The sequence below is a fragment of the Eubalaena glacialis genome, chromosome 7 (genome assembly GCF_028564815.1).
Source record: "Eubalaena glacialis isolate mEubGla1 chromosome 7, mEubGla1.1.hap2.+ XY, whole genome shotgun sequence".
In the NCBI taxonomy this organism is placed as follows: domain Eukaryota; kingdom Metazoa; phylum Chordata; class Mammalia; order Artiodactyla; family Balaenidae; genus Eubalaena; species Eubalaena glacialis.
Window position 1 is genome coordinate 24,952,607 of NC_083722.1, and position 17,308 is coordinate 24,969,914.

The 17,308-nt window shown below is 44.3% G+C and overlaps 1 protein-coding gene across 2 annotated transcripts in view; it reads left to right on the forward strand.

The window, feature by feature from the left end:
• ELOVL5 (ELOVL fatty acid elongase 5) overlaps positions 1-17,308 on the forward strand; it is a 68,281-nt gene that overhangs the window by 36,614 nt on the left and 14,359 nt on the right. For both annotated transcript variants that reach the window (XM_061194964.1, XM_061194963.1), the window contains 2 exons: positions 6,534-6,599; positions 9,770-9,957. In XM_061194964.1, coding sequence (XP_061050947.1) covers positions 6,542-6,599; positions 9,770-9,957 — 246 coding nt within the window. In that variant the 5' untranslated portion in view covers positions 6,534-6,541. The remainder of the gene's footprint in view (positions 1-6,533; positions 6,600-9,769; positions 9,958-17,308) is intronic.

The window sequence follows — 17,308 nt, forward strand, 5'->3', positions numbered from 1 at the left end:
ACTGGTTTTATTCTTCTCATTTCAAATGAGAATTGAGTCATCCAAGAGTAATTTTCTACAGTGAACCCCTCTCCAGATGCTTGTGGGGTAAGTGGGTTGGTGTGTGGGGTCTTTACTGGGGAAGAACTTTGCTGATATGTTCTGTTCCTTAGCTCTGAATAAGAATTCCCCTAGAAGCTACTAGAGGCCAAGGGGGAGTCACTTGACACCTAACCTGGGACTTGGAGAAAAGGTGAAGACAGAATGAACAGAGAGGAAGGACCACAGATGATTCATTTAAGAACAGAGTGGGTGTGACCCTCCACCACTTTAGAAGAATAGAATGTCCTTCTCCGGCAATGGTTAGAATAGTGCTTTTCAGTTAACTGGTGGCAACCAAGGAGTTGGAGGTGACGTGGGCTTCCCTTTCAACCTGTCTCATCTAACTTTTGTATAAGGGAAAACTTGAGTGTGGCAGCATTTACAGTCCCCCACCCCCCGCCCCAGTTGTCCATTACACCAGAACGAGGGGCTCAGCCTTTAACCACAGCGCTGACCTGTAGCAGGACTTGGTGGTGCCCCAGCTTTGCAGTGACTGGCCTGAAGCCCAGCTAGAGCTGTGTCCTTTCTCACGTGCTTGCTGTACGGTAGGAGAAAATGACTCCATCAGAGTATTAACGCGAGTTGGATGTGCCCTTAGAATGAGGATAAGAAAGTATGAGAAGCCTATGGGGGAATGAGAGGAAGCATAGATTCCTGGATTGTCGGAATGAGGGGACCACTGTTGATGTGGCAGATAATTTCTCCCGAGCCAAGATTTAATCCGGAGTTATCTTCTTTTTAAGTGCCAGCACTCTAAAGGGATTCTCTTGTCAACTTGATTTCATATATGGAAGCTTGTTAGTGCTTAGATGTTTTTCCCCTTAGGGTCTTTATGACAGTTGTATATTTTAACATTTCTGAGCAGATGTGGTTATTTTCCTCCGCTCATTCCCAAGCTGATTTTCTCCAACCAAGAAAAACCTTTTTAAGTTCAAGAAACAGTGTTGTGACTACCAAATTAAAGCACCATTTAATGTTTTGTGTTATTGGCAGCAACTTGGAATGTTCCCATGCCTGCTTAACAGGAGTTGACTGTTAAGGGGATGAATGGGTTGGAGAATAGAAAGTGGAGGGAGATTTCCTCCTGACCCCTAGGAGCTGGAAGCTCAGTTTAGCTGACTCATTTTTAGATGAACTGCGACAATTCTAAATGAATAAATAAATAAAACAGGACACGATGAGGAAGCTAACAGTAGTTAAATGTCTGCAGTAAACACATTTTTAAAGCAAAAGCAATGTGACTTGACTGATTTCACAGGAAAGGGGGCTTTCAAAGCAAGCTGACTGCTCCCTGCCACCATTGCCTTGGCAGCAAGAAAAACCAGGGCTTGACCCTGAAAATAAATCGTCACTGCTAAGCTTTAGAGTCAGCAAACAGCCTGGTTGTGGGTTTAGGTAATTAACTTCCTTTACTATGATAATTTTTTTAAATCTTGCTATCCTTTAAAACAAATTTGCCTTAAGATCCCAGCACTTTTCACGTGCTTGATAGCTTTCTCACTTTCCTGCTCCAGGTATAAATGGCCAAGATTCTCAACATTTGCATTCTTACCAAGACCAATAACTTCATCTTGAGAATTGCGGTGGGAGCAGCTCTCCTTAACCCCAGCGACCTTCCCTGTGGCCACCCCACCACCCCATTTGCTCACAGTTTGTTGTCTCTCTTGGGGGCCACGTGGAAAGGGGGGGGCACTGGTTTGCCGTAAAGCTTGTTGTGTCTTGTTTCAAGCCTCCAGCAAATTCTGTGTGATACTAGATCACAGTGAAAACGAATGCTTGTTCACCCTCACGCAGATGACTCACCTGGGCCTGCTCCTGCGGAGAGCTAACTCATGGACAGATGGATCTTCCACAGGAGCCCGGCTCTCTTTGGGGGATTCATGTTTTGCCCTTTTGTGCCCTGTTTTCATCAGGTATTTCCAGGTTTGTGTATTCTGAGCTGTGGTAGTTTGAACGTTTCTCTTGAATTTAGGCCTGAGGCTCACCTCAACCCTAAAGTACGTAGTACACGTGCCAGGAACTTGCCACGGGTCACAGAACTAATCCTTGATTTAGATGAAGGTGTACTGAATGCTCTCTCATCCTCTTTTAATACAGGGTAATTGCTGGCCCTAGTTAATCATTTCTTTTCTTAGTGAAATACTTAGAATGAGGCGCAATTGTAATACAGCTGCATAGTTACCAAAAACACTCCAGAATTTGATAGTGGGAAGTGGCTTTCAACTAAGAGTGTCTTCTGGGAAATGTGCGTAGAAGAGGAGTTCTTTAAAATCTATGCTAATTTACCTGCCCGTGTTTTCTGCCCTTATCCTGTTTTCACTGTTGTCATTTTCTGCATGTGGCCCTTGAACTCGTGAAGAGCTTTTGGATGCTGTTGTGGTTGGAATTTTCCTTAATGTATCTGATTACTCCCTGTCGTGACCTGTCATTCTGGGAAGCCCCATAGGTTGAGCGAGTGCCAGAGACTCCTGGTTAAAGAGGGTGGGGAGGCGATGCTTGGCTTGGTGTCAGCGTGATCTGGCCCCTGGGAGGTGCTGACTCTCCCTTTTTCCTGTCTGAGTGTGGGGAACCAGTCACATCAAAGAATGGCTTATTCTTTTGCTGCGCTCAGGACCAGAGCTCCTCTTGCGTGGGCCCAGCGCCTGGGCTTGGTCCCTGCTAGTACAATTGTCCAGAGCAGCTGTGTGCCTGCGTGGCCCAGCTCGCCCAAGCTGCCAGTAGGTTGGCTGGTTGTTAAGAAGTGACGTTCCCAGCCCACGTGCAGCTTGGAAGATGGGGATCTGCCGCAGTCAGGCAGGCCACAGACCTGGCCGTGCGGTTGGACACCTTGTGTAAAGTGGGTCATGCCATTCCTGTGATCCCAGATCGCCAGGCAGAGTGTCAAGGGCTTTGCAGGGCCCCGTGCCTCTCCCGTTCCTTTAGAAAAGTACAAAAGAGCACAGCTCAGCCCACAGGCTGCTCAGCAAGTGCGCTCGCGCAGCGGGGCCGAGCCAGCCCGGCGGGAGGAGTTCACTTGCTGGGACCTTTTGTCCTGTTCCTGCCAGGCGGGCCAGCCGGGGAGCTGCGAAGGGGACGCGGGGATGGGTGTGAGTGCAGCTAAGGTGCCGCCTCCCCTGCCAGCCGGTGGCCACGAGCTCCCCGCACCGTGGGGTTGATTTCTGTGAACCCCAGTGGGCGGGGAGGGGAGGACAGAGGGGCGATGGCCTCAGGCCACTGCCCCCAGCTGGCCCCCAAACTGGAGTGCCCTTTCTCTCTGCTCTGTGGTCACCTTCTCCGAGTGACGACCGCATTTTCCAAAGTAAAAGTTCGCTCCGTGATCCCATCCCCTTTACCCTGCTTTATTTTTTCTTGCTGACAGTCACTTTACGTAACATATTTTATGTGTGTGTTCCTGTCCAGCCTGGAATTTTGTTCCCTGCTGCACCCATCAGGGCCGTCCTGCCTCTGCGCCTGGCACGGGGCAGGCGCTTGGTAAGCGTGTGGTGTGAATGAGAAATGAATCCATGGTATTAAGGGATCTGGACGTGTGGCCGGCTGGACAGGGACACGGCACTGTGCTGCGATGATGAAAGCAAACCTTTGCTGGAGAAGCCTCCTGGTGACCGGTGTAAAAACAGCCCCTTCTGAGAAGGTCACAGGACGTGTCCAGTCGTGGGCGTGGCCGGGGGAGAGGATGGGGAAAGCCATGAACGTGGCCGCGTCCAGCCCACAACCAGGCCTCTGATTCCCCAGCCAGGGGCTCTGCTGGTTAGGGCCTCATGTTCCCCCTTTTCAACATAGACATTTCAGGAATTATGAGCAACTCTGTCTGAAAATTACTACTGTTGTGATTGTTCGGCTAGCTCTTTCACGTGTTCCTAAGTTTGATGGTGAAAAGTTCTGCAAGCCTGAGAGAATTCTCAAGCTGAGAAGAAATGTGGTCTAAGAACAGCTGGGCCCTTACTGACAGAAGCGTGTGGAGATGTTCCGTCTTAGAATGAGCCCCTGTGCTGCCACCTCCTGCAGGGCTCAGGACGGGTTCAGATTCGGATTGTTCAGGACAGACGGCCTGTAACAGAAGTCTTCAGTATCACCACATACTAGATCCCATAGTCTCTTCTGGGGGCCTGCTGCTGGGTTCAGAGTGATTGGACTGAAATTTTACCTTGTGTTTAGCCAGGCTGCTTTTCTGTTGCCATGACGTCAGCATTGTCGTCTTTGTAACGATGGGTCATTTATACCCATTCCTGGGCCTCATTTTTTCCCTAAGTCCACGGATGTTCTCCCCCCACCTCCACCCCACAGGTCTGTTTCCTGTCATTTTTGAGCACTCCTTTACTTCTGTTTCCAGCTTTTCTACATCCTCCTTACATAGAAACCAAAACTGGTTACAGGCTCCTGTGAAAGGGCTCTTAGTTAAAAATGAGAATGATGTTCTTACTGTTTTCATCAGGTGTGCTCCTGATGTTAGATCCCAGAATGCTGTTACTTGCTAGGACTTTTACAGCTTGTTGTTAATGCGTATATGCATCATTTCCAACATCTGCTTGTTGGCAGAGTCGGTTGGTTTTGGTGTTCAGCACGTGCCTTCTCCCCCATCGTGAAATTCTAGTCTGTTCTAGGCCTCCAGGCGAGCTCTTTGTGTTTTTCCCTATTCGACAATCCTTTGTACACGGCAGGTTTAGTATGTTCATTTCAGCCTCATCTTTCATGCTCAGATAATGCTTCATGCTGACAGGTGCCTCTCTCCTGAGATGTTGTCAACTATCCCACCTTCCATCGCTGCCCCCTGGGGGTGTTAGGACTTGCATTGGACGTTGTGAGCTCACTGATGGGAGTTTAGTGGGCAGGGCACACGGGCGCTGGCGGTATCCACTGTGGAGTGGACCCTGCGGCAGACACACAGCAGGAAGCCTTTATGGGAGGGCTTGCTGCGTGCCAGGCACTGCTCTAAGGACCTTAGGGGTATTAGTGTATTAGATCACTTGCTCTTCTTAACAGCCTGAGGGGCAATTATTAGTTCCCACATGTTACAGGTAGGAGGCTAAATAACTTGTCCAAGGCCATATTACTATTAAGTGGAAAAAATGGGTTTCAAACCCAAATTGTCTGATAAGGAGCCCAACGTGGAACCTCTTAATCACCTGCCAGCCTGTCATGCTTTTCTACCTGGTTGTGTAACTGTTGAATGACAAAGGTGGCATATCTAATGGTTGGCACTTGGGTGTGTGGGAGCTGGTGGCTTCTTGGCCGAGGGAGTCCGCGCCCTGCAAGTCTCCCCCCAGGGCAGGACAGATGCTGGAACGGAACCCTGGTCGCTGCTGCTTTCAAGGTGTCATGGATGGCAAATGATTAACTGCCTAGTTGATGAAACCAATTCTGCCTTTGCCCTTGGAAGCAAAAATATTTGTGGTTATTTCTATGAGAGTAATGACCAAGACAGTTAAACGTCTGCCTCCTAACTTTAATATAGAAAATCTAGTCAATACACAGATGAAAAGATGCTTCGCTACCCTGTAAATGTAAATCTTAAATGGGGGGAAAATAGGGACTTATAAAGTCTTAAAAATGGAGGTAGGTTATCAATGTAACCAGTGATAGGAGATCATCTCCAAGCTGTTGTCAGTGAAAACAATCAGCAGTATTTTTCCAAGCCTTTTTTTTTTTTTTTTGCAGTTACCACAGTAAGAATATATTTCACATCACAGCTGAGTACATCATACTCATAAGTATGGTACAGTAACACTGAAGATTCACGACAGTATTCATTCTCACTAAGGGCAAAGCACTCTGATTATTATGATCAGTTTATTATTTCTAATGCGAAGTTGACTTGATCATCTATTAATGGGTTGTGACCAAAAATTGTAAAAACTCCCTTTTGGCATGACTTCTTTTGTGCTCAAATCTCTGGAAAGTATACCCAAGAAATGGTACCAGTAGGCTCCTTCTAACAGTGGGGTGGAGGGATTGTGTTGGAGCAAAGTGATGAGATTTTTCTTACCTCCTCTTTTCATTTTAAATGTTTGAATTTTTTTTACTATGGATGTGAGTACGTTAAGACAGTAATTAATAAAAGTACCCAGCAGAGGAACTGTCTTCTCCCTGTGGCGGTACTGTTAGCCCCAATGGGCTCTTCCCTGTCTGCCTCCTTTCTATCCAGTTCCATCCTTCTCCCCACTGAGATTTCAGCTTCACAGAGAGAGTTTTTACAGAGCTGAGAAAAGAAGCACAGAAAACTGGCGCTTCATTTATAAAGTGAATTCACGGGATTGTGTCTTTTCTTTTGATTTTCAAATTAGAACTTAGCCCATAGGTTACTTTTGTGAGTTTAAAAAGAAATTGTTTGAACATGAGGAACTTAACCTTGTCCAGAGCATGTTCCCTGAAAAGAATTTGTTCTTGTTGTTTTATGAAAAAATACAAAAAGCATTTTGAGTAGAGATTTAATCAATGTCTCTTTTTCTTAATAGGTTTTAAAATGGAACACTTTGATGCATCACTTAGTACCTATTTCCAGGCATTGCTCGGCCCCCGAGGTAAGGTGGTTTTGGGTTTTGCTCCCCCCTCCTTCCCCCCCCCCCCGCTCCTTGTTACAGGCACATGTAAATATTGCACAAAGACATTCTAGAAAACATGAGCATTTTCCAATGATTAGACTAACGCTTTGTGCTGGATACCAGGGGCTTGGAGTCCTCTGAGGTCCCCTGGCTGCTGGGGCGGAGACACAGGTGCTGTGACCCTCTGCTGACTTTGGCTGGAGCTCAGGTTTGCTGTCAAGCTTGCAGCCTGAGAATGCCACAGATTTCACCACTGCTGGTGGCATGGTTTCCTCAGTTCTTGTTAGTCTCCAGCTGAAACTGACTTCCAAAATGCACTGCTGCAATAGGAGTTTAAAACTCTTCCCCTTTTACAATTCTAAGGGCTTTTTAATGTCCTTTTGTGTTGTGTCACGTCAATGGCTAGATATATACACCTGAGCTCTTTTGCTCATCTTTCATTACCTTTTAGGAAGTAGGTCAGCTCCGTATTACACCTTCTTCTAATGTCATCTATAATGTCTTAGTTGTAAAGAAGGAACTTTGGGAGTTACCAGGAAGATTCTTAGGAAAACTGCAAGAGGCTTTTAAACAGATGAAAAGATTCTCAGTTTCACTTGTGTCTTTTAAAATACAAAAGAAAACAATAAAAGGAACTTCATCTGTTAGTAAGGCAGAGATGAAATAAGGCTGATACCATCTGTGGTAATAGTGAGGATGTGGAGAAAGAGTCTAACTTGGGGTAACCTCTCTGGAGGGCAGTTGTGTTTTCTGTTGAAATTAAAATGCTCGTGTCCTTTGACTCAGCAAATATATGTATAAGGAAGGTCCTTAACAGCATCGCTTGTCAAAACTGGAAATAATCTAGAAGCCCATCCGTAGGGGACAAGTTAAATTAGTGTGCAGCCCTTGGAAAAGAACAAGCCAGATCTATCTCTCTGTGCTGGTGTTGGGACGATGCCTTCTTTGAGTGTTGCTGGATCAAAAATCCAATTTTAAATGGCTGAAACAATAATGAAAATTATTAGCTTACATTATGTGATCTGAGTTACTTCAGGGGCTCCGTGATGATACCCAAGAACCCCATTCTTGTCATTTCCTACCTTGCATCCTCGGTATGTCAGCAGCTCTGTCCTCAGGATAGGTTTCCCCACCTTTTGTGGTTGCAAGGTGGCTTCTACAGCTCTAGGCTGCACCTCCAGAGGAGGAGGGAGAAGTCTGATCATTTGCACGGTTTTAAGAACAAGTAAATTCTTCCCCAGAGCTCTTCACAAACTGTCATCTCCTCAAGAGTTCAGTGGCCACAGTTGATCCACATGCTTATGTCTGAGCCAGGGAGTGGGTTAGGTCTCCACAGTTGACTAGATCCCTAAGGATTTACCACCTGGGGTTGGGGCCAGCCACCCAGGAAGTACTTGGATACTTGGTCATATAGAAGAATGAAGATCTGTGATAAAATTTAAAAAGCACGGTGCAAAACAGCGTTAAGTAAAAGGAAATGGGAGGTTTTTGTGGGCGCATTTATTGTGTTTGTGATTATGTACACATCAACATTTGTAACAGTCTGATGTTAGTTGCTACGGAGGAACTTGTTTTCTCAGAATTGACGGCTTCCAGCCCAGAGCAGAGAACAGAAGGGGTTAAGAATCGTCTTGCTAAGTTCACTGGGGCGGCCACTCCCCTGCAGGGCTTCTGAGAAGCACAGTTCGGCAGAAGTGGCAGCCACCACCCTAGCATCACTAGTGGGGAGAGGGTGGAGGGCGTCTCCCTCTAAAGCCAAGAGAAGAAACACGGGGAATTTAGGGTGTCTGCAAGAAAGGAGACTGACAGTGGTTTCCCAAGTGGATGTATGCTCCACTTAACCTATGCTTGTCCTACAAGGTCAAGGGAGAGAGCATTGGAGAGAGTAGCAAGATGGTCTAGCCAGGAGCTCAAAGAAGGGGCTGAGACACTGTCCCCACTTAGCTGCTGCTGCTTAGAAGATATGGAGGTGAAACCAGCATGTGCCTCTGAGCTCCACAGTGGGGGGGCCTTGGAGGGTATGTAGAGTGAAGGGCTACAGGTTTGGGGGCTCACCGTAGCAGGGTGCAGAGGGGGGCATGCTGCAGAGGTGGCTTTCTGGGAGTCAGCCAGAGGATGGAGTTGAGTCTTGCAGGGAACATATAACACCCAAGGGATCCGGCTGCCAGGGAGTTTGCTCCCAGCCACGGGAGGGCTGTCAGGTTGCCGCCGGCAGCTACTTGGAGTGAATTTTCCTTTTCCTCCTCCTTCCTGCCTAGGAGAGGGGAGGGGAGCCAGGTAGGTCCCTCCTGTGCCAGTAATTTCCTTGAATCAGTATAGGTCTTCTCTCTTAAGCTTCTGTTCTTCACTTACCTGGTCATTGCTGCTTCACCCTCACTTGTTAAAATATCATCCCCGCTGCTGTTGCCCATGGCACTCGTGGCAGACGCTGCCTGTTGAATCAGAGACGATCACTGAGCTGGCTGAGTGGCACGTTTTCTGAGTCTGCGCATGCTGGTCAGACTGGCTGACACTGGGCTGAGATGGAGGGCTTTGGAGCTCAAAGACTGCCATATCTAGGGTTTCCTTGTCCCATGCATAATTCAGCAAGCCTGGTTAATCAATCCAGTTAATGGAAAATTGAGCTTTCTCCTTGGTTTCTTTTTTTTTTTTTTTTTAATTTATTTATTTATTTATTTATTTTTGGCTGTGTTGGGTCTTCGTTTCTGTGCGCGGGCTTTCTCTAGTGCGGCAAGCGGGGGCCACTCTTCATCGCGGTGCGCGGGCCTCTCACTATCGCGGCCTCTCTTGTTGCGGAGCACGGGCTCCAGACGCGCAGGCTCAGTAGTTGTGGCTCACGGGCCTAGTTGCTCCGCGGCATGTGGGATCCTCCCAGACCAGGGCTCGAACCCTTCCTTGGCTTCTTTAAGATTCTTTGGAAAGGGTTTTTAAAAATTATTTAGCAGAACCTGTGAATAATAACGCATGTCGTTATTCAGAACATGAATGTGAGCCTCACCTTGAGGCTGTATATTGAAGACAGTTCCTCTTCCAGTTGCTTTGTTGGCTTGGGAAATTTTAATTAATGTTTGAATGTTTGAAAAACATTGTTTCTATTTTTGTATCTACTTTGTTAATCACTAAATGTTGTTTCTTTTAATATTTTCCAGATCTCAGAGTAAAAGGATGGTTTCTTCTGGACAATTATATCCCTACTTTGCTCTGCTCCATCCTATACTTGCTAATTGTGTGGCTGGGACCAAAATACATGAAGAATAGGCCGCCGTTCTCTTGTCGGGGGATTTTAGTGGTGTATAACCTTGGACTCACGCTGCTGTCTCTCTATATGTTCTGTGAGGTAGGTCAGAGGTTAACACAGCTTCCTCTCACTTAAATGTACTCGTGTCACCGTCCTGAATTGTGCTCCTAAGTGGAGAAAGGCAGCTGCGTGGGGGGGAGAGAACAGGGAAGGCAGGTACGGTAATGCGTTTCGAGGATGTTATAAAATCGATGTTTCAAAACGCCAGAGTTATTTGTACAAATGTGCCTTCTGGGCACATCTATCTAAAATAGAAGGCTTTGCTATGGATTCTTTTGTTATTTATGTTCTGTATTATACTCAGAATTAAAATAAATATTTTCAGAAATACTCTTACGCAAGCAGAACACAGAGTAGAAAATGAACAGAACGCAAAAAACAGATCTGTGAGCCTTTTATTATGAGGCATTTAATAAATGCCTGGTTCTTGTTTGGAGGCAGCCGGGGAAGGAAGTGGGCAGAGTCTGCGTTTGGTATGTTTGTGGTCAGTCAGCCTCTCCATCCTGATCTGATCACTGTAAACAGCTTGGAGCTTTGACAGGTTATTTTTTTCAAAGCTAAGAAGACTAGATAGTGAGGTCTGCGTTTAGGGTTGGAATGGTCAAAGTTCAGGCCAGATTATTTTTTCTGTATAACAGGGATGTTGAAAACCAAATTTGATGATCTCGAAGGCTTAAGTAAGAGTGAAAGACACATCGGAATCAAAACTTAAGCCTCCTATTTTGACAGTATAGTCACTTAGCCTTTAAAGCTAGAAGGGGAGGAAAGCTCCCTCCGTGGTAAGTACGATTTGTATGTATTTTTAGGGGCAGAACTACACTGTTCAGGTTTACAGCACAAAACTACTGCTAAATCTCTGGGGCTGAGACTTAAGCCATACATAAAACAAACACTTGCAAGTACTCCTGTTTGGATTTTTAACCTTTCATTGTGGCTTTAATTCTCCAAGGAGTAGTAAAGGAGAAGAAAAGGGGAGAAATCAATACGAATCTTGCAGTGAATTCCCCAGCAGCCTCGGGCTGTGACGGGGGTCTCCCCGTCTATGTGTGGGTGTGTGCGGGGGTGTGCGTGTGATGCAGGAGCTGGTGGGAAGTAAACGTCTGATCGTCAGAGGCACTGCCGCTGGGAGAGGTCTGGGTCTGGTCCCCCCACATGTGTTTCATAAGCCAAGGTAAAGGTTTTATGACTAGGCTGGTAGATGCTACTATCATTGCTTTTATACCTGACAGTCTGTGAAATGCTCACAACTCTTTTTTTGCTTCCTTTCTGGCCTGTTCTAGAGCGAAAGCAGTTTTTTTTTTTGTTTTTTTTTTAAAGGTAGATGCTGGAGTATCTATTTATTTATTTATTTATTATTTATTTACGGCTGTGTTGGGTCTTCGTTTCTCTGCGAGGGCTTTCTCTAGTTGTGGCAAGCGGGGGCCACTCTTCATCGCGGTGTGCGGGCCTCTCACTATCGCGGCCTCTCTTGTTGCGGAGCACAGGCTCCAGACGCGCAGGCTCAGTAGTTGTGGCTCACGGGCCCAGCTGCTCTGCGGCATGTGGGATTTTCCCAGACCAGGGCTCGAACCCGTGTCCCCTGCATTAGCAGGCAGATTCTCAACCACTGCGCCACCAGGGAAGCCCGAAAGCAGTTTAATTAGCCTCCGAGATGGAGATTGCGGGCCTGGAGGCAAGGGCAGTGCACAGGAGTGGGCCCAGCACTGTGCTCATCTCTGTGTTCCAGGGACAAAGCCGCAGCAAGCTGTCAGGTGTCTTAGAGCGAACCGTTTACTTTCCCCTACTTGATAGATGGTAGAGCCATTTCCTTAAGAAGGCTCTTATAGAGTTTATTATTACGCCTAGCAATATTCTAGAGAAAAAGTACTTAAGACTATTAAATCTTACAGAACTTAAGTATCTGCCTTATATGTTTCTCAAGCCCTAGAGATATAATTACAACTTCATAATTAACCTCTCAAACAGGTAATTCCCTGGTAAAGAGGGGAAGAAGAGTGCTGGGTAGATTGCTTCCAAGTGCATGTGGCTGAATTTGGGGGGCTCTAAAAGCATTATAATAGGAAGTACAGATTTCCCTCCAAGACAGCTTGGCGAAAACATTGGAAGATGTTGAGCAGTGTCTAAGCCCTGAATAGAGAGATTCAAGAAATAGAGGAGGAAAATAACGTGCTTAACCCACAATTTAGAGTACATAGAGAAGTAATGGATAAGGGGGCAGTAATCCTTAAATTAAATCAAGTTTATAAAAATAGGCCCAGATCAGATATTCCTGAGTTGAAAATAAACCCTAGTACCCACATTAGATGATATTTCCTTTTGATTTTGTCTGACTTTTTTTTTCCTGTACTTACATAAACCCCTCAGGAATACCCTTATAACATATCTTTTGTCAAGTTTTAAATTTCATTTTAGCTACTGGTTTTTCCTCTTTTTTTGCTTAGCATTTATAGTCCAATGAATACTGAAACACGGGGCAGTCATGGCGTTTTACAGCAGAACAAACTGAGGGGGCCATGGAGCCCAGCTGGGCCCCTCATTTCAGGGAAACATCCCAAGAGTTGGAGCCATTGCCTGTGGTCACACCATTGGCATGGTCACAACGATTAGTCTTTATTTACCCTCCTGCTTATCTACATATTTGGGTCTGTAAAGAATCTTAAAAATAAATATGTAGCCATTGATATTTTTGTTTGTTTAATCCTGTGGTATGAATTCTCAGCTGCCTTGGCAAAGTTCTAGGTTAATATAAAGAAAATTAACTGTTGCAAGGAGAGAAGAGAAATCTTGAAAGAGGGAGATAAAAAGGAAATGAGAGAGGAGTCACGAAGTTTTTAAAATGACTAGAAGAAGAAAAGTAACCAAATGACTGTCTTATAACTGTTAAACTGAGTTTAAGGTATAGAAGGAACTTGGTCATAGCTTCTGCATTTGGTAGAAAGAAAATTAAAAAGAGAGACGTGGCTCTACTTCTGATTGCCTCATGAACTTGGTGTTTATTTCTGGGTAAGAGGTCATAATCCCTGAATAGAAGTATGTTTGAAAGTGGTATGTTTTAGATTAGGAGTAGAGGACTTCATGGCAAGCATTTTTTCCTTTATTAAATTAAGTGTTGTCTAAGATCACAGTCAGTGGTAAAGGCTCAAATAAAATGTCAAGTTATAGAAGAGAAACAACTTAGTTTGCATTACTCACTCAGCTTTGTAAAACTGTGTCCTCATAGCAAACATAAAAATCTTGTGTGCCGTTCTACCCACACCCCTACTTCTCCAGCCCACCTCACCCCCTCCCCACCCCCCCCACCCCCGACCTCCCAGGTCCAGGGCATGTTTCATCTGAATGGAAGCCCCACTGTGTTTTCAGACTATCCACACATCTTTCCCTTTGTCCCCAAGATTAAGAATCCCCACCCACCAGGTGCCAGATTGTGGCTTTTCCCTCATTGTGCAGGGTGTACCTGGGCTGGACTCAGGTTTCCCCTGGCTTACCCAGTAGTATAACTCCTTAGTTAACATGTCAGACACTCAGGGGGCTGCTCTGTCCTGACCTGGAACTTTTTTGGTATATCCGCCCTGCTCCTGGCCTCTGGCCTCTCGTCAGCAAAGCAGGGAGGATCCAGTTGCTTGGTTTGTCACGGTCCGGAGGGGAGCATCCCCATGCAGGGATCACAGGACTCAGCAGTAGCAGCAAGAAGCAGGGTCAGCACACACAGCACGTCAACCTTGAACTTGAATGGAGAGAACTGCTGGCTGCCCTCCTTAGCAGCCTGCCCCAGTGCCCCATCCACTCAAACCCCCAAGACCAGATTCTTCCTTTCTTTGGGTCTCTGCCCCCCTAGAAACTCCACTTCCTTCAAACCTAAGCCTGCCTCGGTTTGACAGTCCCCGTCTCGCTTCTGAGGACCCTTCTCAAGGTCAGTTCCTCTGTGACATCTTGAGAGGGCTTGGCTTTAGAGCAGTGATCCCAGCCTCTCCTGCCTCCCCGTGGTCCCGAGGAGCCTGACACCTTCTCTCCCATCACGGTGCCCCCGGGGGTGCCCACGGTGCCTCCAGCCTTGCGTCTCTCTCACGCACCTCACTGGCTGTAGTTACAATGTTCCTTCCACATCTTTTCCGTCCCCTTGTTAGCATGGCTTCAGCATTAAGACATAAAAAAGCAAATGCCAGAATGACGTTTTACTTTATTTAACAAAGATAAATCACAGATTACAAACAAGATTATTTTGAGTGTTTGTTTATTCCCTTGCAGTTAGAACTGTGTGTTGTGAAGTAGTGTGAGAAAATTCAGTGAAATGAATCAAACATTCAGAACATTTAAAATGTAATTTTAGAGAATGATTGATAGCGATTCAGATCACTCGATAGGTGATCTGAATTGGCATAGATTCAAAACTTATTTTTTCTTTCCCTTTGCAATTTTTACTTAAAATTGTAAGTCCAAAACTACTTCAGAATATGGAAAATAAAATCATAGAAATATTATATTTATCTATGCACCTAACAAATATTGACATTACTGGTTTGAATTTTTTGTTTAAAAAGGAAAACATGACAAAAATGCATCTAAAGCACAGCCCCTTCACAGATTTAACTTTCTTCTGAAGTTCGTTTCTTTTCTGGGTATGTTTTTATACTTTTACTAAACATGTATGTATATGTGACAACTTACAGAATATTCTGAGACAATTTTTTTAACTTACATAAATGGTGTACAGTTTATACTCTTTATTAAATAGCTTTTTTCAGTCAGCATTATATTTTGAGAATATATGTTGAATCTTACGGATTTCATTTCATTAGTTTTAACTTCTCTGTATTATTTTAGTGTTAGAGTTTATTATGCCATTTTATCCATTTTTCTTTGGATGGACATGTACGTTATTTCCAATGTAACAATTTTGCATTGAGATCCTTGGAGAATTATCTCCCAACACTATCTTTCTCCTTTGCAGAAACTTCACTCTTGTTTTGCATTTTGCATTTTTTTAATGTATTACAGAAACAAAATTGTATTATTTTCCTAATTATTCTCCAAAGCAGCAATTCTCATGTGCTTTACTAGCTAGAAATAAATGTATATGCTGGCATTTGAGGTAAAAGGCTTTTGCAGTTAAGAAGGAATTAAAAAGTAAGTTTTTTTCTTGATCAGAAACCTTCCTCCCCAAACAAACAAAAACAATGTTGCATTGAATGTTGTTGGACATGTCCCTGCGTGCAAATGTGATTTATTTATTTATTTAGGCCAGGTATACACTTAGGAGTTAATGACTGAATCTTGACACTCTCTTGTCTTTTAGTGGGGAAATTGTAATCCATTTTCATTTAGTATAATCGTTATTTTGGCATAATTTCTATCACCTTTGTGTGCGTCTGTGTGTGTTTGTATGTTTTCTTTGCTCTTTTTTTATTCCTTTCCTGCTTTCTTTTGAATTTTTTTTTTCATTTTACTGATTTAAAAGTTATTCTAATTCTATTGTTTAGTAATTACCTATAAGCTTTTAACATGCACCCTTGACTTAATAAAGTCTAAAGTGAATTACTGTTTCTACTCCTGAACAATACAAGGACCGTAGAAGATCTGGGCTCTGATCCCCCATCTTCCATGTTATTGTTGGCAAGTGTTTCATTCCACCTCTTTCTGAGGTCCTAAACAGTCATCATTACAGTCTGTGCTTACTGATTTTCTTTGCACACTGTTCATCTGTGAAATCCATTCTTTCCTTTGAGGTTCAGTTTTCTTCTGAAGTAGTTCCTTTTCTGGGAAGGGTAAACTCAGTCTCTGTTTGAGCATCATTTATGTGACTTTATGCTTGAATAGTATTTTAGCAGGGCGTAGAATTCTAAATTAGCAGTTATTTTCCCCCAGCACTTTGCAGATTTATTTCAGAGAAGTCTGCCGCACTCCCATTTTTGTTCATTTTGTAGGTAATCTTTTTCTTCCAGATATTTCTAAAATTGTTTAAGAATGAAACAGAGTGTGCCTAGATAGTAATCCACTTTTATATGTCTCACTCAGGATTGTGCGCATCCAAGCTGAGAATTTCTATGTTTCTTAATTTGGGAAAGTCGTCAGGCATCATATCCTCGATGCTTTCTCCTCCTTCACCAGCTCTGGCTGGAGTTAGTATTAGATGTGTGTTGGACATTCTCACCCCTATGTATTCTCTCGTATTTTTTGCATCTTTATTTCTCTCCTGCATTCCTCTAATTCACTCATATTTTCAGTTGTGTCTCATCTGCTCTTTCAGCCATTTTTAGTTTCAGTTACTATACATCTTTTATTTCTAAAAATTCACTGCTTGTTCTTTTTTTCACTTCATAACATGGAAACATTGTTTTTTTTCCTAATTAGATACAACTGTGATCTCGAACTTAACCATTTGCTGTATTGCTATTTGAAAATATCCTTTAAGAAATTTTCTTTCAGCTATATCTGTGAGGTCATGCCTCCGGGAATAATTATTATATCAACGTTAATTTTTTTTTTTTTTTGGCCACACTGCACAGCATGTGGGATCTTAGTTTCCCGACCAGGGATCGAACCCGCGCCCCCTTCATTGGAAGCACAGAGTCTTAACCACTGGACCGCCAGGGAAGACCCTATGTTAAATTTCTTTACCTTTTTTAAAAACAAAAACAGGACAGTTTGTTGGGTGTCCCGTGTAAGCATCCCAAGCTAGTATTGCTGGGGTCATCTCAGGTAAAAGTGTCTGCCCCAAATAAAAGAGATTTTTAAAAGAACTTGAATGTAAGCTCACTTCCTCTTTTCTGACTTATTTTTTTAGGGGAAGCCTCACCTTACAGTTAGGCATCAGTGGTGTTGGAGTTTTTTTGGTGTTTCATGTAGCATTTCTGCCTTGTGTTAACGGGGGGGAGGTGGTTCAGCTTTCGCGCAGTTTGCTGCGTTGCCAGGACCAGACGTCAGTGGTTTTTTTCTTTGAATCTTCTCTTGAAGATTTCCGATGCTGCTTTATGCGGAGGATGAGAGAAGTTGAGCATTTGACGGGGAGGGTGTTTGGCTTGTGCTTTCCGCCCCCTCTGTATTGTGGCGTCCGTGCTGTCAGCACGTCTCCCCAGGCCCCCGACGGCACTGCCTCCCTGGCTCTGGCTTTGAAGGTCCTCGATAGAGCTGCAGAGCAGTTGCTCTGGAGACATTATATTCTAAACGGTCTTGTTTTTCTTTCCCTTCAGGCTTTCTTAAAATAGATATGTTATTGTGGAAAAAAATAGGATTTGGAAAAACACTTAAAAGACCTGGCAAGTAATTACTGACTTTTATTTAGAAATGATTTTGTTCCCCAAAATACTTTGAAAAAGACATTTAGTACTATTCTGCCTTTCCCCATTGAACAGAGGTTGAAACTCTGGTGAGATGAATACTTATAGGAAAGGCC